The sequence below is a fragment of the Lathamus discolor genome, chromosome 11 (genome assembly GCF_037157495.1).
Source record: "Lathamus discolor isolate bLatDis1 chromosome 11, bLatDis1.hap1, whole genome shotgun sequence".
NCBI lineage: Eukaryota > Metazoa > Chordata > Aves > Psittaciformes > Psittacidae > Lathamus > Lathamus discolor.
In genome coordinates this window covers 3,552,589-3,574,041 of record NC_088894.1, presented here as the reverse complement: position 1 = coordinate 3,574,041, position 21,453 = coordinate 3,552,589, and the positions used below count along the sequence as shown (strand labels likewise).

The window sequence follows — 21,453 nt, the reverse complement described above, 5'->3', positions numbered from 1 at the left end:
AGTCTGCCAAATGCTCTCACCAAGCCCTGTGAGATGATAGGATTCCTCAGAGCAACCTTACTAATCTTAGTGGCATTATAAAGAACCCAGACACAAATACACTGAACTGGAAAGCCAGCGTAGACAGAAGACGTACGGAAACATCATCATTTAAAGAAAAAAAATGAAAGACATCTAGTAAAGAATGTTTGTTTTGGTTGTAAGGAAATGAGATTGTATCTAAACATTTTGTGGATTTGGAATGCAGGAAGTATGTAAGCAGGATTTTGCCAAGTTTTATTTTTTTAATGACTTCTCTGTAGGAACTGATTAAAATACATCATGTTGGAACTTCTTTATTGAGCTGCCTCAGACTTTACGAAAACACAGCACGAAGGACTATTGTACAAGGGTGGGTTTTCCTGAAACCTCCAGCAGTCTAAGATAGGGGTGTGATTTCAGACTATAGGATACTTTCTTACACTACCTAAAATATATTCTCACTATTGAAGACAGAGTTCAAGGACTTGCCCCTATTCTTTTAATGAGCTTTTGCTTATTTTTGAAACTCCAGACAAATCCACTAATTCAGTTAAAAATGGGATGTGCTCCCACAGCTGACAGAAGTTTCTAAGCAAGTCAGACAAATATTTTATCTCTTAAATACAAGATGGGGAAAACTTCCAGCCCAAAGGAAATGACACACTGGGATGGAAGGCCAAGTTTTTTATGTTAACTTGTTCCTTATTGTCAGTTTTGTCTTTATGGGGTTACTTGCAATACTCTTCCATTACCACAGAAGTATATGAAGTATGAAGTATAACACCACTATTACTTAATTTTCTAGCAAGGACAGTAAACCCATCCATCTGTCCACACCAACCATTTATTAGTGACCAAACAAAATGTCAGGTAACAAACACAACTTGCTTAGGAAAGGTGATTACTTAGGGAAGCAATAGACAATTTGTTCTTGTGTAAGAAAGTCAAATTGTTCTTATGCAACTATAGAACTTGTTTCTCTTCATTATTTCCAGCAGACCAAAAGAGGGAGCTAGTTTTGCTGCTCTGTAGTTTAGTGGGCTGTTCTGTACAGTAAGTTTACTCATTCATTACTATTTCTTGATATGAAGCCATCTAAGTAGAATTGTACAACTTGTCAGCCTGAAGCCATCCCTGCTACACCCTCATCCCCAACAAGAACACATAAATGTAACATCCTTGTGACTTTAAAAGCTGTGTGAAGTTGCATTCTGGTCCATGTCTTGATATGATCATACAACAGGCTAGCTCTTACCCTGCACTATTACCACCATTTCCACCAAAATTTCCACAGTTGCCCCGTTCCAAAAGCTTTCCTGTCTTTAAAAGGGATTCACAGAAAACAGAACCTTAAACCTCTTGCAATTTGACTACTTTCAGTTTGTCTAAATTCAAACTTCTCAATTGAGAAGGCTCATCTGTCCTACAGGAGCCACACCATCCTCTTTTATATGTGGGTGGAGTAGGAGCCACCTGCATCACACAGAGACTGAATCACTAACACTTGCCCTGTAAAGGCCTGGTGCATTATTATCTCATTGCAGCTCAGATAGTTATTGGAAAAGTTATTCAGCACTAAGTCACTTTGGGCTGACAGTTCATTCTCCTGCAGATGCTAATACCGGATTTCTTTCTGTTTAGAATAAAAGAAGATATACTTTTCTAGCTCACAACCTCACCCTCAACTCTACTTCTGCTTCATCAACAACAATTCAGATTCTTCAGACCAGTTTACACTCCGAGTTATACTTGCACAAACCTTTTGTCATCAGAACATCTTACTAGCAAGTGTATGTCCCAAGGAGCCTTTAGAAGTTTCTCACAGGTGATGTCACGGGCACAGTAAGTGCTGAGGATGCTGCTGAGTAAAGTGAAGAACACGAATGAAGCTGTGATGCTCTCTGGAAAGAAAGGGAGAGTGTTAGTATGAATTAAGTGAGAAAACTGAAATGCTAAATCTCAGCTGTTATTATTAGGGCTACTTTACAGAAGAAAACTGTGGTTTAAAAGTGCACTTGTCATACATCAAGTAATAGTGAAATGGGGTTTGAAATACAAATGACACAAAGGCTTTGGAATGGTAAATGTCAGCATTTTCAGGTGGATGTGGAAAGTGTGTACACAAATACTACAACAGTGAGGAGAAGCATGAGTTAGAACAGACCAGGTAGAGGGACACTGCTGTCTTTTGTGAAGACTGATTGACAGTTTAGCTTCTAAAATGTGACAGAGATTAAATGCCAGTTTATGGTCATGCAAAAAGAAACTACTTCCTGAAAGTGCACTAACATCCTGTTGCTATGAATGACCTTTCTTGGTATCTGTACCCAAAACCTGAATTAGAACCTATAAACTTTAAACCCCAAAGCCTGTTTAGTTTTAATTTAAAAGGCAAAATAGCAAACATAAATGAAAAATACCTTAAACCAGTGACTAATAATTCCATGCTCAAAGGCATTTCTGAAACATGCTTTTTAAAACCAAGTCCAAGAGCAATTGGAGCTATGAAACTGCAGTAGATGTTATGCAGGGAAGGAACAGCATAGTGCTGGGTCCAGGTAAAATGATACATTCCCCAGCTGAACAGGAAGAAGTAGAATCTACAATTCATTTGTAAAACAGGTAAAGTGAGGGACATGAATTTCTTTGGCTCAAGAACAGAGTCCACTGTAGAGAATTCATTCAGATAAGGTCTCTGAATTAAGACACATAATAAAGGAGCTCTTTCCTCCGTGTTCTCAGCCTGGTGATGTATGTTGTCTGATGATTTAATTTGCACTAGCAAGAACTGGGCAGGAGAATCTTGGTTCAACCCCATTACAGCCCCAGCGTCAATGAAATAGTGCTCAATGCTGACAGCCTAAATGAGTTCAATAATTTGTAGAGAGACAAAGAAGTACAGCGAGGGAAGGAGGAGCTCTTAAAGAAACACTGCTATTGAGCTGTCTGGAATTTTAGCCAAACCCAATTAGTAAAGATAGATTTCTGTACAGGGAATGGTGAAATTTGCTAGTCTGCAACATCCAGCCGTCTGAAGTATGCAGTGAATATAACTTGTACTCTCCAAAACACATGATTTTGTTCTGGAAAAACTGTCCACAGGGCAATGTGTCATTCACTCCTTAGTCCCTCCACTGACACCCCTGTGAAGTGTACCAGTAGGTCAGTTGTGATAGTCTAGTTGTAACTTGGCCTCTTCTCAGCCTACGAGTGGATTTAGATCATTGGCTATCTCTGCAGCTCTTGAACCTCTTGGAAAGTTGGGCATGAAGCTAAATACACAGATTCTTACTCTCCTAGTTAATGCATGAACCTGAAACCCTACAAAATCTTTATTTGCAGACTAATCCTCTGCAGCATTTGATCCCTCAAAGACAACTTTTTGCCTCCTTTCTCCATTTAGGAGAATTATCTCCTACTTGCTCTTCAGCACACTCTTCACTCCACCTTTTGCTCACTTCATACCTGAAAAAGCTTGATGAAAACCCACTTTGAAACTATCCCCTCAGAGCAGGGCATCTGTGAGGAGGATGCACAATTGCAATTCACTTCAGTGCAATGCTACCCAAGAACAAGCAAAACAAAGTCAGAGATTTTTCCTAATGGAACATGGTATTTTAGGCTATGTTCAGTGCTCCCCACTGTCCTACATAGACAACTATCTCTCTTTATGCCCTAATTATTTCTAAACTTAGGTCTGAATCCTCTTACTCATTTGAATGGGAGAAAGATGCCTAAACACCTTTTTTTAGAATCTAGGTCTGGTTTGTAAGACTTCACTCTTCAATTTTTTGTTACCAAACTGCAAACTCCAGCTTTGCCAGCCTTTTTTTGTATCACATACATTGTCCATTTAGCTGTCTTCATAAAAGGATCTTTTAAATTTATCCCCAGCTTCCACATTCGTGAATAAATGACCCCCTCATTAGCCAGGATCACTTCACCTTGCCCTTTGTGATTCAGAAAGCCTCAGTATAAAAGGTATTTGCACTTTTCTAACTGCTCCAGCCCCCCATGCTTCAAAGATTAAATGAATCACAAGAGCAGACAGGATTTTGGCTTGTGTTCTTGGTCTTATGTCTAATACTGACTGTGGTTTTTTAGTCTCATATTCACGGCTTTTAAAGCAGTGCCTGTAGTGTAGTGATGTGAGCAGGAAAAGTGTGGAATAGCAATTTGTGTTCGTTCTAATAAAAGATGTTATACATGTCCAAGATATTTCAGTTTTATAAAATAAGTGAATGTATGCTCCCTGCTTACTCTGTTGCATCAAAAGTGTCCTAGTGATTTCTAACCTCTGTCGGTTCAGGTAATCAAACACAACTTTCATAAGCAGACCCTGTAGATTCCTGAGGTACAAACAGCAAAGACTGGGCAGGTCAGGATGGCTTTGTTAGCTTAGCCCACAGATTTAAGCTGATATATTGAACCCAACTTAAACAACTGAAGAGTTTAGATGCCAGACTAGTAATCTGAATCCCCACATGGGAATTTGAATCTTCCACATGGAAGTGCTACACAAATAGAAAAAAGTCTCCAGATTTTCTTTGTAATATTAGCACTGGATTTCACAAATACAAGTAGAAATTATCATTTTGCATCACAGCAAAGAACTGACTTTCCCCATAGAAAATAACTGATTTAGCATGGAAGAGAGTAAACTGACTACAGTCTGAAAAGTGGTATTGAATGCACACACCAACAAGAAAACTACACTGTTTTAATGTCAGTGTATTTATAGTAAAGCTGGTTAAAAAGCATAGATTAAGAGCCTGTTAAATTTAGTGGGCAATTCAGAATGTTACTTTTTTAACCCCTATAGGTAAAACTTAATGTCAGATACTGACACCTTGTAAAGACTGTGTATCTATTTGTATTTCATACAGTTACAGCATGGAAATAATCAGCAATGCCCAAATCGTGGTCTTGCTTTGACACTGACAAACTTTGTGGGTCTGGAAAAGAAGTTTAAGCTCTCTGCCATTGCATCCATATTGGTAAAAGATGTTTTATCTCGACTGTGCAACACACTTGGACTGCTGAGAAATGCAATGGAATAATGTAGAGTTAAGCCAGTTCCATTAAGTAGACAGTGGGGGAACTGATTAAGACAGTGAATCCCACACAAGCCTAAAACTATGACACTTTATAAAATATTTCATTTAAATCCAGGAGTTAAAAACTGACTTTAAATTTGATGTATGGGGGTGGAATGAAAGATGTCAAAATTGAAATGTCTGAGGCAGACTCAAAACTGAGAAGAAAAGAAAGAGAGGGTAGAGGGAACAGAGCAGTATTACAGGTATTACAAACCCTCTATTTATTTCTGGAATAAAAAAGAAAGCAACACCTATTGATTTTGGGTTTATTTTCCAGAACAGATCCCCTTTTCCTGAGCTGCCAGACAAACCAGTGTACCGAAACACTATTTCCTACATATGCCATTGTAGCTCTTTTTCTTAGACTGTGGGAAACAGAGAAACTAATTGAAGCACACACCTAAATTAAAGTTACCAAGTTGTTTTTTTTTTTTTCCACCTACTTATTCATGTTTCTGTTTGTTTGTTTTCATAATCCATTCTCCTTCCCTCTCTTTTCCCTTCATTCAAGTTTCCTTCAGCTGACTTTACATGTTGGTTTTTTTTCCTTTATTCTACTTCCTCTGCTTTTCTTTATTTAGCATAAAAATACTTACATAGATGGTTCATTTTTTCCCCTTCTTGTCTGAAAAATCTTTCCAGTTTCTCCAACCTTTTCTAATCCCTCCTTCATTCCTGGGCTCTTTTCTACTGCCCATTCCCCACACCACTACAGAATCATGTTCTGCACTTGGTGACCTTACCCTCCTTCCCTGCAGCTACCACATTTTTCTTTGGAACTACTGGTTTGATTCTAACTTTTCTTCCTGTAGGGCTTAAATGTTTCTCCTTTCCTTTGTATCATCTGTTTTGTTTGCCACACCCAAATTCAAATCTCTCTTCCACTTTCACCTCTCCGTGCTAGTCTCTTGTCTTCTTCGCCACCAACTGCAAACATATCCCACTGTCCCCAGCTATGCTTCAGCAACCAGTGCCTGTCTCACTTCTTCCAGCAGTTAGAGCTTGTTACAGATGTTTCCAGCAGCTGCCACCTGTCATTAACTCTGCCAGTTGTGCCAGTTCAGCTCACATTGCTATAGATATGGCCATCAGCCACCATATAAGTGCTGTCTCAACCATCACACACCCCACAAGTTTTCATCACTGCTGTAAGTCACAGGTTCCTTTAACTGTTATGAAATGTCATGAGATGTGACCATCCCAAATGCCACTAGTTGCATTGCAACTGCCATGGATGTCTCTTTAGTTCTGGCAACACAGGTTTTCTGTAAATGAACTAGCTATGTACTCACATACTCTGACTGTACCCAAAGACCAGAGTGGTTTAAAATGCTGTTCTGTGAAAGCTGTGCCTGCTGCTATCATTGCTACATTTCTTCCTAGTACCATGATGAACTGCAGTTAGCTTCTTAATATGAAGCCAAATATTCCCTCTTCATATGAAGGATGCCTGGGCCTGCACACTTGTCATGACTTCACCCAGTGAAAGATGCTCTTTCATTCCCCTTTTTCAGCACTTAATGGATGAAGAACTATTTTTTAGCAGAATAAATAACAGTAACAGAGCATTTAAAATGTCAGGTGTCGTATTTCTTCTTGCTGATCACCTGTTATCTCTGACTGTTGTCAAACAAAAGATACCGAGGAAATTCATTACAAGAATCTCTTCCAGATGCAGCTCGATTTATGGCCATGATGATTATAACAAAAATTCCATATGTTTGCATATCTTATCAGTGTATAGTTCATGCCACTTTGGAGCATTCTTTTTCCACATTGCTTTACTGAGTTTTCCTGCAGACTCCACGTTGCTGCATTGTGTGTGGGGTTGTCCCTTTGTCTTCCCTGATGTTAAAGAAAAAAAAAAGAAAGGTTAAAACAATCATAATAGCCTTTGTTGAATACAGAACAAAGCCCTGGAACTAGAGGTGCTTACGAATCAGTGACATTTTGGTGTGCATAAAGGAACAAATGAGTTGAACTGAAAAACCCATTTACCATTTCCAAAATATATTATAAGAGTGGAAATATGGAATTAAATCTATTGTGGAATTGGCGAATATAAACTAAAAGAGGGAGTGCTGCTCCTCTGCCTTTGTTGCCATTGCCTATACTGATACTGCTTTTCCCATTCAAAGTAATTATTTACAACTGCCCCAACCTGAATATTTCAGTTTGTTTGGTTCCCTCCCCTATTTTCTCTCCATTTGAGCTCTTCCACATGTTTAAACTAGAGATTCTTCATACAGGGGAGCTACATGAGTTTTTTCATCAGGCAAGTTTCTAACCATTAATTTGCCCACTAAAGGGCACTGTTCACTGCAGTAGAAAAGGAATTCTTTCTTGCTCTGGGTAGGTTATGCTTAAGGCTGAGCTAAATATCTAAAAAGATTCACTCTAAGGGCTGACCTTCTTAATCAAAAATACTGTTTGCCCAATTAATATACGTGAAATAATTTACCCTGGGTTTTTTTAGCAACTCTCTCCATGTTAGAACAATGAAAATTTAACAAAAGACTGCACACGTGTGTGTCTGTAAGGGCGAGAAGGAAGGAATCTTCCCTGCTCAGACAGGGAGCTCTGCTTTCCGAGCTGTGTAAACAGCATAAAGAGTAGCACCATAAAATGCTTAAGGTCACAGGGCGGACAGCTTGGGGCATCCGGAGAGCAGCTCTCTGGGCGTTGCTGCGCAAGGAAGCAGGTTGTCACGACATGAGGATAAACCTGTGGACTGCAGACTACCAGGTCACTGCTGTATCACTGGCGTACACGTCACCAAGGCGCATGCAGCCCAGTGAACCTCTTTGCACTCAGACAATGGCTCCCGCTGCATTGTCTCCAGCTGCTGGGTTTGAATGTTCCTCATTCGCGTCACACGAACCAGGGAGGTCCGCACACCCTGCCCTGCCTGCTCCCCGTCCGCCCCCACGGTGGTCACTGACTCCATCGCCCACCACCCCGTCTGCCAGACGCTACCGGTTGTTTCTCGCTGCCCCGCAGACGGCTTCGGAGCCGGCGAAATCCCCGGAGACCCCGCACTGAGCGCCTCACACTCCAGCTGCGGCCTGGCATTGCGGTGCCTCTGCCCGAGCGTCACCTGCCGCCATCCCACCTCGCCCGCTGAACAAAGGCACGGCGTGAGCCTCGCGGTGCGCGCCCTGCCGTGTACCGAGCGCTCTTCCAGCGCCAAACCAGCCTCCTCCACCGCCACGCGGGGAGGAGAAGGGGCTCGGGGCAGCCATTTCTATCCTCCTCAGAGCGGGGCGGGCGGGCTGAGGTGAGGCGGCCGGCGGCTCTCGGGGCGGGAGCAGCTCCCGTCAGAGCCCGGCTCGGGGCGGGGGGGGGGGGGGAAGGCAATCCCCCCCTCTTCGCTCCCCTTCCGCGCTGTGTGGCGGCAGCGGGCGGCAAGGCACGGCCGGGCCATGCCGGGAGCGGAGCTCGGCCCGCCGCGGCCATGACCCGTCACCGACCGCCCCGCTCCGCTCCCCTCAGCCGCGGCAGCGCGGGAAGCGCAAGCCCTCCCGCCCCGCCCCTCCTGGCCCCGCCCCCGCCCGCGGAGCACGTGGCACCGTCGCCTGTGACGGTCACGTGATGCGGGTTTCCCCCCTCCCCTCCTCTCCCCTCCCGCGCCTGACCCGGTCTCCCGTCTGGTCAATAGCAGGCGGCGGAGGCGCATGCGCGGCAGGGCCGCAGCACACCCCCGCTCTGGCCCCCCCCCCCGCAGCCCGTCTCCCTCCGCCCTACATAAGGCGGCGCGGCGGGGCCCGGGCTGCGCACGGTGCGCGGGCGGGCGCGGCGGCTCCGCGCGGCCTCCTCCTGCCTCACGCACACCCTCAGCGGCACCTCGGCCCGGCCGCGCCGCCGCCATGAGCTCGGGGACGCCGTACATCGGCAGTAAGATCAGCCTGATCTCCAAGGCGCAGATCCGCTATGAGGGCATCCTCTACACCATCGACACCGAGAACTCCACCGTGGCGCTGGCCAAGGGTGAGGCGGCTGCGGGGGGTGCTGAGGGGGGGTGCGGGCAGGCCTAGGCTGGCTCTGGCGCCGTGGCCCGCCGCTCGCTGAGGGGAGCGGCCAGCCCTCCCCCCGCGCCTCGCCTGCCGTCTCCGTGCCCTGAACAATGAGCCTGGCCTGGGCGAGCGGCGGCCGGAGCCCGCCCGCCTTGAGAGGGCTCACCCGCGCTTGCGGCCCGAGCTGCGGGGTGGTGGGGCCGGAGCCCCGCGCTGTCGGCGCTGCTGCCTTTCCGTGAGTCAGCATCTGCGAGGCCGTTCCGCGATGCGGGGCCGAGCACGGGCCGTGGCGGGGGCTTGCGGTGCCTCGCAGGGCCCGGGGTGCTGCGGGGTTCTTGGTTGTCACAGGCAGTTACCAGCCCCCCGGTGAAGAAGGGCTGCGAGCAATGCCGGCTTCTGTCGCTATTGTCAGCGCCAGGAAGGTGATGGTTTGTGCGGCTGCTCGCGGTTTAGCTCCCCTTCCCTGTCTGTACGTGGATGCCTGGCAGTGTGTCGGTGCTCGGCTCCAGCAGGGCCACAAGCCAGCGCTGGGGAAGACAGAGTTGCTGTCGATGTGCCTTTGTTCCTTTCGGGATCAATAACCGGACTCTGCTCCGGTGGAGAGGCTGGGAGCTGGCGTGCAGAACGCTGTGGGCATCCGCACGTGGGTCTGGCTCTTCCTACCCTGCGGGCTGCTCATCAAAGCTTTGCATCTTGTTTCCCTATAGAAATGGTGATCCTTATCTTCTGCTTAAATGGTGTCATTTGGATTCAGTTGTCACCTGTGTTGAGAACTGCTGTATTTACTCTTAGAAAAGCCTGCCCTATCTTGTTCAGTCTCTCAGATAAGATCTTATTTCTGCACTGCTTTTAATGTCCAGCTTGGCTACTCCAGCTAATGTTCATCAGCTTTCTCCCTGTGTTTTGTTCTTCCCTGTTCCGGGAAGTTCGCACCTTCTTCGTTCTGTGCTGCCTTCAACAACCCATCTGCATTGTCCACAAACAAAACATCTTTTGTTTTGAAACATTATCTTTTGGCTGCTGACACTGACTTGCTTGCTTCTCAGCTATCCTTAAGGCAGCCTGTGCCACAGTATTTGTTCAGTATAATGGCATTTATGTGATGCAGGACGTTATTTGACAGCTATTAGTGTGTATTCTGAAGTTAAAAATGTTAGGTTTAACAAATTCCCTTTTTTTTTCCACGTAAGGGCATAGCTGTTTATTTAACTGTACAAACAGAGCTATTTCTGTTAGTGTTCCACTCAAAGCAAGTGAGAGGTTGCCATTCCTCCATTCTCTGTGCAAGGAGGTCTTCACCTTTACCCAGCAGCAAGTAGAAATGGTTTCTCATAGTTTCAGCTCTTGCTACTTCAGAGCTTCAGTGGTGTGTTTCAAAGGCAAATGTGCTTGAAGTGCTTTATGGTGTGAGAAAGTACCTGCTCTTTGTAAGATTTCTGCTAGTTTTTGTATTTATTGCTCTCTTAATGTTCTGTTTTGATTAACTGGAATGCCTGAGGAGTAATAGTTACAAATAGATAGAGAATACATTGTTTTCCTCCCTTAAAGTGCTGTTCTAAACTTCACAGGACAAACCCTGCTTTTCACTTTAGCTCAGAGGGGTTTTTAATTTTGATATAAAGTCAAAGTCTCCAAATTTAATGTCAGAATTAGGAACACAACAACAGTGTTAAAGTTGGTGACAGCAAAATTAACTGTGCTCAATGGGGAACAGTGGTTTAGTATGCTTGATCTCTGAAGCATTAGAAGAACCATGTATTGCTGACATGCAGCTGAAGTTGTCCAGATAGCTAGTAAATTATTATTAAGCCCTAGTTGCAAGTGTTTAAGGCTCAGACAACTTCATTGTGTAATGGTAGTGCCTTTCTCTTCACTTCCATCACCCAAGTGATACAAATTAAAAATTAGGTTGAAAGAGACCTCAGGAAGGAGTCTGGTTCAGCCTCTTACTAGAAGCAGGGATAACTTCAGTTGATCTTGTATTTGGTTCCTGTTGAATCTCAACACATGCACAATGTCTTAAACACTGGCTAAGGAGATTCCATGTGCTTCATTAAGCACTGCAAGAAATGTGCGTCTTGTTAGATTCTGAACTTAAATTACAAACAAAGGAGGTTTAAGCTCATTACTGTCCTGTTGGCAGTGAACACCAGAAATGTCCTCCCCCTTCTGTAGAAGTCTGAAGAATCTAGGGCTTTTAAGAAATAACCACAGGCTCTGCTTTCTAGATAGCCAGTTGCCTTTGTTATGCTCCCTGAACCTTCAGAGGTCTCCTCAACAGAGCCCTGCACATGAGTACAAACTGCATGATAAAGCATGAGCTGCAGCGTGGTGTGGGATTGATTTCCTGCTCATCTGTAAACAATAGTCGCTGTAACCCTTCATGGGATACAGCCTTTCAGACCCCCACAGGAACTTAAAGCTGCACTTCATGATGTGCCAGAAATCATCAAACCCTTCAAATGCAGGGGCATGCACGCTCAACTCCTCCAGCCATCTGAAATGCCCTCACTGTTGTTTTGACTTACATGAACACAAGTTATCCACCTTTTTAGTTAGAAACCTTGGGACCAGCCAATTGAGAGGCTCCCTGGACAGCTTTTGGCTCTGCCAGTCATGTGTTTCTCTGTGGAAGCTGACAGGATGATCCTGGTGCTCAGAGAGGTGGTGCTTTCCAAACTAGCCATGGGATTGTGCAGTAGTGCCTGCATAGCTTTAGTAGTCTTGCCATGAGCTATGTGCTGTAAGAATCTAATCTTGAGCAGCGGTATCAGTGGTATGGTTCATGTTCAAAAGGCCACAAGCATTGCTGTCAGTTTATAATCTGCTTTTGGTTGACTAGGTTACAGCTGTAATATGATCAAGCAACAGCTGGAGATCTAAAATAACTTGGAGAGGTTCTGTACCCTACGAACCAAAGGAAGACAGTCATTCAGAGGAAGTGACTGACAGCTTGTCCTCGTACCAGTTCCAATTCCCTTCCAGTTGGATATAAGCTGAGGTGCTAAACGGCATCAGCATGACAGGGACAAAGCTTAGCATTGATCTGCTGTCCCTGGAGCTTGCTGTTGCTTGGGAGCTCACAGATATGTTGCACAGAGGTGATGACTACTTGCAGCACTGACTGCTGCTTGGTGGGGATACAGCTTTTCATCTCCAAGAACAGGACTTTTGATGAGTAGCCCTGACCAACTGTTAACACTCCTAGTAAGTTAACAACAATATAATATACTGGGGATGCTCAACATGGGAGTTGAGTGGATCCCCTTTTGCTGCCCTTTTCCTGGGAAGGCTGTGATGCCCCCCATCCCCTGTAATGTCCCAGTCTGTGTGACAGGGCTGTGTGCTTATCGCTTCCTATCTGCGCAGGGGAAGCTGCAGCAGGCTGGCACATCTGACTGTGCCATGGGCAGGGGCCTGTGAAAGGTCTGTAATTGGTGAAAGTACTGCAGGAATTGTGGCATGTCCTGGCAGAGAGGGTGAGCGCTCTGTGGTAACCTGGTGGAAGCAATTGATGCAACTCCAGTACAGAATTCTTCTGTTGGCAGAAGACATACATCAAAGCAGAATGTGCTGGTGCTAATCTGAACTGGCAAAGCCTCATGAAGACAGAAACCAGCTAGATTGGTAACCTTGAGCTTCTGTAACTTGTGGCTGAAATTTCAAGCTTCCATACATCTGTGTCTCATGTAACTGCTACCTGTTCTCCTGCACTAACAATCCAGTGGGTCTGACCTCTCTTTAATGGTTCAGGCTAATTTATGCTTCTACATGGTAGCTGCCACGCAGTCAATTGCAGCTTTTCTTCTGCTCTAATGTATAACATCACTGATTAGTACCTGGTCAGGTGTTGTGATACGTGGGACTCAATAAAGCCTTTGTAGGCACTGAGGGTTTAGATTTATCACGGAGCTTGCTTTGTAGTCAGTGGCATGGGGAAGAGAGAGAATTTGAATAGGAATCACAGAATCACAGAATCACAGAATCCCAAGGGTTGGAAGGGACCTCAAAATTCTGTGATTCTGTGATTCTGTGAATGCCTGCATGGGGCAGGTGCTGGGGAGGGAAGGGGAATGTGGCAGTGCAGCGCTGTGGGGAAGCCCTTCGTTCTGGAGTAAGATGCTTCACTCCGGTGGTCTCTGGTCTTTACCTTCAGAGCTTGGTGTAAGCAAGTGTTTATACAGGCTGCTGGAAGAGTTGGTGTTTGAGGAAACTGATGTGTGTGAGATTCAGAGTTCTGGAGGTAACCTTTTTGTTGTTGTAATCGGTTGATATTACAATATCACTTTATAATTGCATAAATCTTCACTTAAGCAATGCTGTGATGGTGATACTGGACTAATAGTGATCTTCTTGCCGCTCAAGTGCGATCCTTCGGTACTGAAGACCGGCCCACGGACAGACCTGCTCCTCCCAGAGAAGAAATCTATGAATACATCATTTTTCGGGGCAGTGACATCAAAGACATCACTGTCTGTGAACCTCCAAAAGCTCAGCATACTCTGCCGCAAGATCCTGCCATTGTTCAAGTAAGTTAGCCTGAAGTGTTAATAGAAAGCTGTGATAAAACATTGGTGCTGAAGGACTGGATTTTGGTATAAACCGATAGAAAATGAAGGCCATTAAGTGTCTCTAGGAATCTTCAGATTGTTTGAAGCGTCCTGAATTTCACTGTAATGTTTAAAATAGCAGCATTAAAGACTTCAGTCAACAAAAGCCAGAGCTAGCTGAGAATGCAGAAAAAATCATGAAGAGGTAAACTAATGCTTCTCAGTATTTACTTAAGCTTTAGTAATGCTGTGTATGAAGTAGAAAATCGCTGCCAAAGCAAGTTGACTTCTGGACACTGTAAATGGAAATGTACTTTGTCTTGTTACAGTCTTCACTGGGCTCTGCCTCTACATCATCCTTTCAGCCACATGTGCCTTACAGCCCGTTTAGAGGTATGCCACCTTACAGCCAGCTTGCAGCCAGCTCTTTACTTAGCCAGCAGTATGCAGCTTCATTAGGCTTAGGTAAGTAAAAACTTTACTTGCTAGAGTAAAGGTCTGATCCTTGTATGCAGCTACTGTGAAAAGAAATAAAATTAACCCAGACTTCCTGCCAAGTGTTAGGCCGTAACTATCAGTGAATAAGTAGTTAACTTTGTGCAATGATCTTCCTGCATGGAGGCCTGCGTTTCACTTACACATGCATGTACACACACAAAAGAAACAAACTAGATAGCTGAAATTTCCTTCTGGCAGTAATGTGGACACTTAACAGTTGAGGCCAGGTCATTTCTAACCTACCATACCTTACATATCCATCACATGTAAAAAGAACTTGAATTTCTAGAGAGGACTGTAAATAAGCCACTCTAATGCTGTTCTAGAGATTCTTGTATCTCTTTCCAAGTCCTTCAGATGTTTCACTGCCTGGTGTCTTATCCATGTATCTTTGCTTTCTCTTCTTCCCTCTATCTCTTTAGAGAAATTGGTAAGCCCTCCAGCATCAGCAGCTGCTTCCAGTCCTAGTTCTTCTCCGTCTCCACAACCTGTCTCAGAGCCTGACATGTCTTCAGAGCCCCATCAGCTCTCTTCCAAGGGTAACAGCAGTTTGAGGACTCCAAATATTTGGAAGAACTGCATGGCACTCGCAAACACTCTGTTCTTGTTAACCCCTCTAGAATGATAGTACTTGTATGGGTAATGCTAGCGAAACTAGTTTGTTTTCAGCTTTTTTTTTTTGCCTTTCATTATATGAAGTATTCCTCCTGTCCCAGAAGTATCAATTAGACAGGAGAAAGTACAGGACAGTGGATTCTCTTGTGTAAGTATGATGAGGGGGCTGAGGTTCAGGGATGTTAATATGTTGCATCCTATTCAGGAATGTATGTCACCTTAGGGATGGAGTGAGGAATCAGCCTTTGCTTGGAAGACAAACACTGCTGAAGTTGTGGGTGGCCTTTCTGTTGGAGACCTAGGTTAATAGAAGGTTCAGGAGTATTGCTGTAGTTGATGAAATGTCAGGATAAATGTCATGCATGACGGGGCATTGTACCTTATCAAGACTCCTGATTAGCAAAGCATGACTAACAGTAAGTAGTTTGAGTTGTGGTAAGGCTGAGATGACAGTGCTGGGGCCTTGCTTCTGTGTGCGAGAACTTAAAAGGTTGAGTAGAGATACCAGACTGACCATCCTCAAAGCAGAGAGACCAGGTGCGGCCTGCATTTAAACATGGTAATGAGTTTCCTCTGGTTTTAACTCGAGCATGTATGCTTGTGTTGGCATGGATCGTTTTTTGCTTACTCGCTGGGTTTGCCCATCTCTCTGTACCTACTCTCTCAGTATCCTGGCAAAGCTTTGAAACTTTATGTTAAACTTACACAGCAGCTTTGTCCTATTGAGTAATCCCTAGGATATGTCTGTCTTCCTCGCAGGTTTTCCAGATGTACGGTATCTGGGAACCTGCATGATGTGAACTACTAGTTCATATACTACTGGGTATATCTCATGCGGACTTGAGTAACCCAGCAGTGTCAGTGGCTTGGTTTGTGTGTACTCTTCAGCTTTTCACTTTCCTTGCTCTAAGTATCATTCAGAGTTTGCTTCCAAACAGCTCTTATGCATAACTACATAACCCTGTAGTACTCCAGAACTTCTGATTAAACCTAGACTGCAGTGTTTCTTCTGAGTACTGAAGACTGTCACTTTTTAATGTAACTGGTGTAAGGTATCCCAAACCATGAAAAGTATTTACATGTTTTGTAGTGTGAATAAATAAGCCTGGATGGAAGAGCAGCAGAAGTCTTGGTAACAGCTTGGCCTTGACCAAGAAGGAATTTAAAAGGGTAACTTTGAGATCCTGGTCTGGTTTCAGGTTTTCTTTGTGAAAGTTAACAATAAGCAATGAAGTTGAGAGACTTCTAAAAGCAGCTTCTAAAATGAGATATAGTTGAGGTGGTTGTGCTTTTGCTGCAAAACTTTCTTTACAAAGCAGGGCAGCTTTCTTGAGCAGTTTCAAAATAATGCGTTTTTTTGCTTCAGATTTAAAGTATTGTGTAAAGTAAAATCCTACATAACCACAGGTACACCTAGAAGTGAGATTTTGGTATAAATTGACAAAGAGACCGACCTGGCTTGCTTATCTAATGTGTGACTATCTTTTCTGAAGAAATAAATGGGTAGATTTCCTGATTTTTAAGCTCTGGATTGGAGAGCTATGACTTGTAGTGCCTTCCCTAGTGTATATGCCGCTTAAACATAGCACGTAATGATGAACACTTGAGGCGTTGAGTAAATCGTGACAAAACGGTTTCTCCATAGCAGTGGGTAGGGTTTGAGTAATGTTGGCACGCGCTGAGAGGCACTGGGTCACTGGGATCTTTTCCAGGTGCTGGTTTTCCTTCTGTTCACCCGGTCCGCAAAAGCCCCATGGTGGAACAGGCTGTTCAGACCGGGCCGGTGGACAACATGAATTCACAAAAGCCACCCCCAGTGAAAGTCAATCCCGGGGTTCAGCGCAACGGACGGCAGGTTCCCCAGGGCAGCAGTAAGGCAAACGGTACGTACACATCACTGCTTCCTTAATGCGCTGTTCTGAAACAGCCTCCAAAGCTGCAGGACTGAGCAGTTTGGGGTTTCATTGTTTGTTCCTTCATTGAGTTTATCCTTCTTATTCAGTAGATACAGTCCAGGCAGCACCTGTGCAAACTCAAGGACAGGTGAATGATGAGAACAGAAGACCTCAAAGGAGAAGATCGGGTAGGTTAACCTGGCACTGAGCAGGTGTGTTAGTCTGTAAAGGCAAGTATTGTGAGCTTCAGTCAAGGGTTATTGGACAAAAGATGGGAGAGCAAAGCAAAGCTTAATAAGACTTTGGGCATCCAGAGATGGTTCCCTACCAAAACTGGTTTTGGAGTCACAGTGGTTCAGAACATTCCAGGGACAGAATTTAGTGTCCTCAGAAATTTGAAGTATGTCATAAGAGTTGGTACCACGAGTTGGCAGCAACAATTGGATTTCCCTGGATCCTGAAGGGCTATTACTGGGAAGGGGCAGCTTGCTGAGAATTCATAGGGCTGTTGGAAGTGAGAGGAACTGTGGAGCCCTTGCTTCCATCAGGACTGCAGCTTAAGCACAGGTCAAAAGACAATGAAATTGAGTTCAAACAGCTCTTTCTGCCCAAGCAATGTGAGAAGGGGAAGAAAAGGGGGTGGGGGCAAGGAGAGGGGAGAAGGCAGAAAACAAAACTTCAACCTGAGGTCTTTGAATTGGTTTGCCTGAGGGCAGCCCTGTAGAAAGGATTTGATGGCCCCAGTTGGAAACCAGCAACAATAGAGAGTACAAGCTCCCTTTGTGGGTGAGTCTGGGGTGGATGTTCCAAAACCAGTGACCTGCATCTCTTTTGCCATTATGACAGGTTTGTAGAGTACTTACAGTGCCCTGCTTGCAGATGAGTAGCAGACAGGAAGGGCAGTTTCCCCTGCTTCCCTCTTTGTTCCATGGTATAGTACTTGTTCTTATTTCCCCTCCTCAAACTGGAAGGAGAGTTGGGTATATTCTGTCTTACCATTAAGACTAACATCCAGGAATGCTTTTCAGTTAAAGTGTTGCTGTAATGTGTCTCCTACAGCCAAGTTGAGAAGTTACTTTCAAAGAGGTGTGGCCTAACCACAGGACTGGAAGCCAGAACCTTCTGAGTTCTAACCCAGGTTTCCTCTGCTCTTGAGCAAGTCATTTAACCCCCCTGTGCGTTACCCAGTGTTTAAACTCTCCTGCTTTCAGGAAACAGGAGAACCAGAAACCGTTCTAGAGGCCAAAACAGACCAACTACTGTGAAGGAAAATACAATAAAGTTTGAAGGTGACTTTGACTTTGAAAGTGCAAATGCACAATTCAACCGAGAGGAACTTGATAAGGAATTCAAGAAGAAACTGAACTTTAAAGGTTTGTGACTTCATTAATATGAATTGCTGAGCTAGTAGTAAACACTACCTAGAGAAACTCGTGCTGAGAAACTGCATGGTTACATCTGAAATCTTGTTTGAGGGAGCAAGAGAACAGATGGCTCTTCAGTATGCACCAAGGAAGTGTAATACGCTTTATTATCTTCAGATGACAAAGCAGAGACGGGGGAAGAAAAAGGGGACCCTGGAGTGGCAACTCAAAACAATGATGGCAGTGCAGAGGAGGACCTTCTGGGGCCCAACTGCTACTATGATAAATCCAAGTCTTTCTTTGACAACATTTCCTCAGAGCTGAAGTCTAGGTGAGTGTTCTCTAAAAGGCTGCTGGGTTTTAAAGCAATTTTAGGCATAGAATTCTAGGCAGAATCTATGTCACTTGGTTTAACTCTTTGAAAAGTGTAGAATGCAAGGAAATGAGCAAAACAGTCTTCAGAAGGGAGTACTGCTGTGCAGTTGGTGGCTCACAAGTGATAGTAACCAAGCTTCATGCAGTGGGATCAAGCAAAAAGCAAGGATTTCCACTGATAAACTTGCCTAAACTCTGATACAGGAATTTCCAGTTCTGTTTCCCAGTACTGGCTTTGAACCTGTTGATTTCTAAATGAATTTCTTATCTCAGCTGTGGGAGGAGGCATCAGGGTCAGGCTGTGCTAGAGGTGAAGCAGCTTGCAGACAGGAGCTGAGCCTGGAGCCGGGGCAGAGAGGAGGTCAGCTCTGTCTGTGGAGATGCATCAAGTTAAATGTTGGGGATATTAAACGAAAGCTTCATCTTTGGCTGCTGATGGTATCGTGTGCCTGGAGAAGTCAGGCATCCCTGTGGTGTCAGGATGTGGAGTTCCCTTGGTAAGGCTTGTGCTTCCCTTTAGCAAAGCTTTCTTCTGAGTGTGTACTCTAAGGTGCTGAGGGCAGGGTGGGCTCTGCTGAGGAAGAAACACCCCAGTGCTGTGGGGCTGCCTCAGTAACAGTCACCGAACTGCTCGGAAGATCATGTCCAACCCTTTCTTAGGCCCAGATTTAGTTTTCCAGTATGAGAGTGGCTTACAAAAGCCAGCAGCTGCCAATTTCAAGTCCACGCTTTGCAGAGGAACTGAGTTGGTGATTTCGGTTCTTGTTGCCGTTCAGTTGAACAACCCGGGGCGTGCGAGGCTTCCTGCTGGGTGAGTCGTAGCTGTTGCTGTCGGTGTCAGACCTGACCGTGGTGTGGTTCAGTTCCAGGCGCACCACGTGGGCTGAGGAGAGGAAGCTCAACACGGAGACGTTCGGAGTGTCCGGCCGCTTCCTCCGTGGCCGCAGCTTTCGTGGTGGCTTTCGAGGTGGAAGGGGCAGCGGCGCAGCGAGGCGGAACCAGCCCACTCACAGAGCTGGTACTGGCAGAGTGTAACTCAAGGCAAGTTCTTTACTGAGATTAAAACTGAGCCAGGTTTGTCTCTTACTCCTTGTCTGAGCTCTCTGTGCAACCTCTTTTGCTCTCCAGCCTCACAGATACACCAAGAGTTGTCCCTTATTGTATCTGATTGATTCTTCTAAGTGGTAGAAGGCACTAGGAGTGGTTTCAATGTGGTGTTTCACATGTTGAGTGTGCTGTTTGTTTCTTGGACTGGCTTTTGGTCTGGGGAAGCAAGAGCTGCTTGTTGGAGCAGGGGCTTTGTAGCAAAGCATTTCAGTTGAAACACAGGAGTGAACTTTGCTGTCTCCTGGGAGCAGATCCCCATGGCGTCAAATCTAATCCGACTCTTTTTCCTGAATAGGTTCTAACATCTCCCCTGAGAGGATGAAAGTGTATATAGAAATAAACCACCCAACTGCTGCACTAATGTGGGAAAATGGTTCATATTGTTTGCTGTCTCAGCTCAAGTGACAGAACTTCATGTACTACTGCTTATATTCTGGACTTATTTTGGACCAGCAACTGTCAGCTGGAATATTCTTTGGAAGAGGGAATGTGTTCAGGGGTACCTTCTTCAGGGTGTCTTTTTTTTTTTGTGTATTATTTTTTAAGTGCAGATTAACTTTCATGGTTCTTCTTTCTGGGTCTCTCAAAGGCTGCTGTAGTCTAAGCTGAAAGTCAGACTCCTTTTCTGAACCCTGGAGAAGAGAAATCATGCTATTTTAACATGGAACCAAAGCTCACTTGAAATAAACCAGCTCTAATTTCTTTGTTCTGAGTAACCAAATGGATTTTGGTGCTGCTGGTCTCGCTGGTTTCAGCAGTAGGTGTGAAGCAGCACTTGGCATCTGGAAGGATGGATTCCTGGTGCTGAAGAGTTGTGTATATTGTCACTTGGGAATACTGGATTGTTGATCATGTAGTAGTGTAAAAGACTGTACAACTGTTTGGCTGGTACTAGTGTGGAGGTACTACAGGTTTCTATAGAGCCATGGCTCTCCCTTGAGCTCAAGGGCACCGTGTGTTCCTCAAACTTGGAGGTCCTTGCAGGGTCGGGGCTGCGCAGGGAGCAGTGCGTTGTGTCCTGGTGGGACTCCTCTCTCCTGCGCTCAGCACAAGAAGGTTTTGGCAGTGTCTGTCTGGGATGGAATCTGCAGCTCCGACTTCTTGCTTCAGCTTGTACCTTGCTCCTGGGTAGTACCAAATGCAAACAGTTCTCTGTACACTCGTAGGCTGTGGTGGAACACTATGGAATGTCTTCATTAAACTGGGGATGGGAGTCCATCTCCTGAAGCTTAACCGATGGGCATGTTTAAGTTGTTTCCTCTGTACCCCCCATACTGTAAATAGTTTAGTTGGGTTTTTTCTCTTTTGTTTTTTAACAAGCTGTATGTGGGGAGGGGGCAGGGAGGGGGGAGCCTTTGTTTGCATGAATAAGTGGGTTAAATTGCTGTAGGCATGTGTCCCTTTTCAGTTGGTAGGGAATTCTGTTGGAAAAGCACCTTGACGACTGAACCCCTTACAGAGCTAGACTTTTAGTTACGCGCTGACCTAGGTTACTGTCAAAGCTTGGATTTATTTTTGTAGGGCTTTATTGCTAAGACTTAGACCATAGCAGTGGGGCTGCTCTTTGGAGTAATGTAAATTGTAATTATAATAAACATGTAAATGTTTCATGTTTCCCTCCTGCTTTGTTCTCTGTGGAGCTGGGTAGCACTGATCTGTACAGCTCCTTGGGGGCCTGGCCTTGCAGGGCTTAAGCCAAGCTGGAGATCGTGGTGCTGCAGAGCTCTGTGTACACAGTACTTGAAAAGGGGCATGAAACCCCAAATCCAGGCGCTGACACCCTGGTCTCTGTTACCCTCTGTTCCACCCTCCTGTAGAGCATCCACCAGAAGGGTTGTGTTGTTCACACACTGCCCTGCTCTTAGTGGGGCTTGGCTGGGGCCTGTTTTGAGTGGCAGCACATCTGGGCAGTGGCC

General features: G+C 45.1%; 1 protein-coding gene and 1 long non-coding RNA gene across 5 annotated transcripts; one reads left to right on the top strand and one right to left on the bottom strand.

Annotated features, from left to right (window-relative positions):
- Positions 1-808: 808 nt before the first annotated feature.
- Positions 809-8,599, bottom strand: LOC136020689 (uncharacterized). 2 transcript variants are annotated; one of them, XR_010615452.1, is made up of 3 exons: positions 8,097-8,599; positions 6,728-6,965; positions 809-1,922 (listed from the first exon to the last, which is right to left on the bottom strand). It is a non-coding gene; the product is annotated as an uncharacterized LOC136020689 (long non-coding RNA). The 2 variants fall into 2 exon arrangements; XR_010615451.1 differs by lacking the exon at positions 809-1,922 and having other exon boundaries at positions 5,318-6,965.
- A 252-nt stretch (positions 8,600-8,851) lies between these two features.
- LSM14B (LSM family member 14B) lies at positions 8,852-21,144 on the top strand. Of its 3 annotated transcripts, XM_065692004.1 has the most exons (10): positions 8,852-9,107; positions 13,499-13,662; positions 14,013-14,148; positions 14,604-14,720; positions 16,509-16,679; positions 16,802-16,879; positions 17,903-18,064; positions 18,233-18,386; positions 19,294-19,471; positions 19,833-21,144. In XM_065692004.1, exons 1-9 carry the CDS (start codon positions 8,987-8,989, stop codon positions 19,463-19,465), a joined length of 1,275 nt encoding a protein of 424 aa, XP_065548076.1. In that variant the 5' UTR covers positions 8,852-8,986; the 3' UTR covers positions 19,466-19,471; positions 19,833-21,144. The 3 variants fall into 3 exon arrangements, with proteins under 3 accessions (XP_065548076.1, XP_065548078.1, XP_065548077.1); XM_065692006.1 differs by lacking the exon at positions 14,604-14,720; XM_065692005.1 differs by lacking the exon at positions 14,604-14,720 and having other exon boundaries at positions 16,799-16,879.
- The last annotated feature ends 309 nt before the right edge of the window (positions 21,145-21,453 follow it).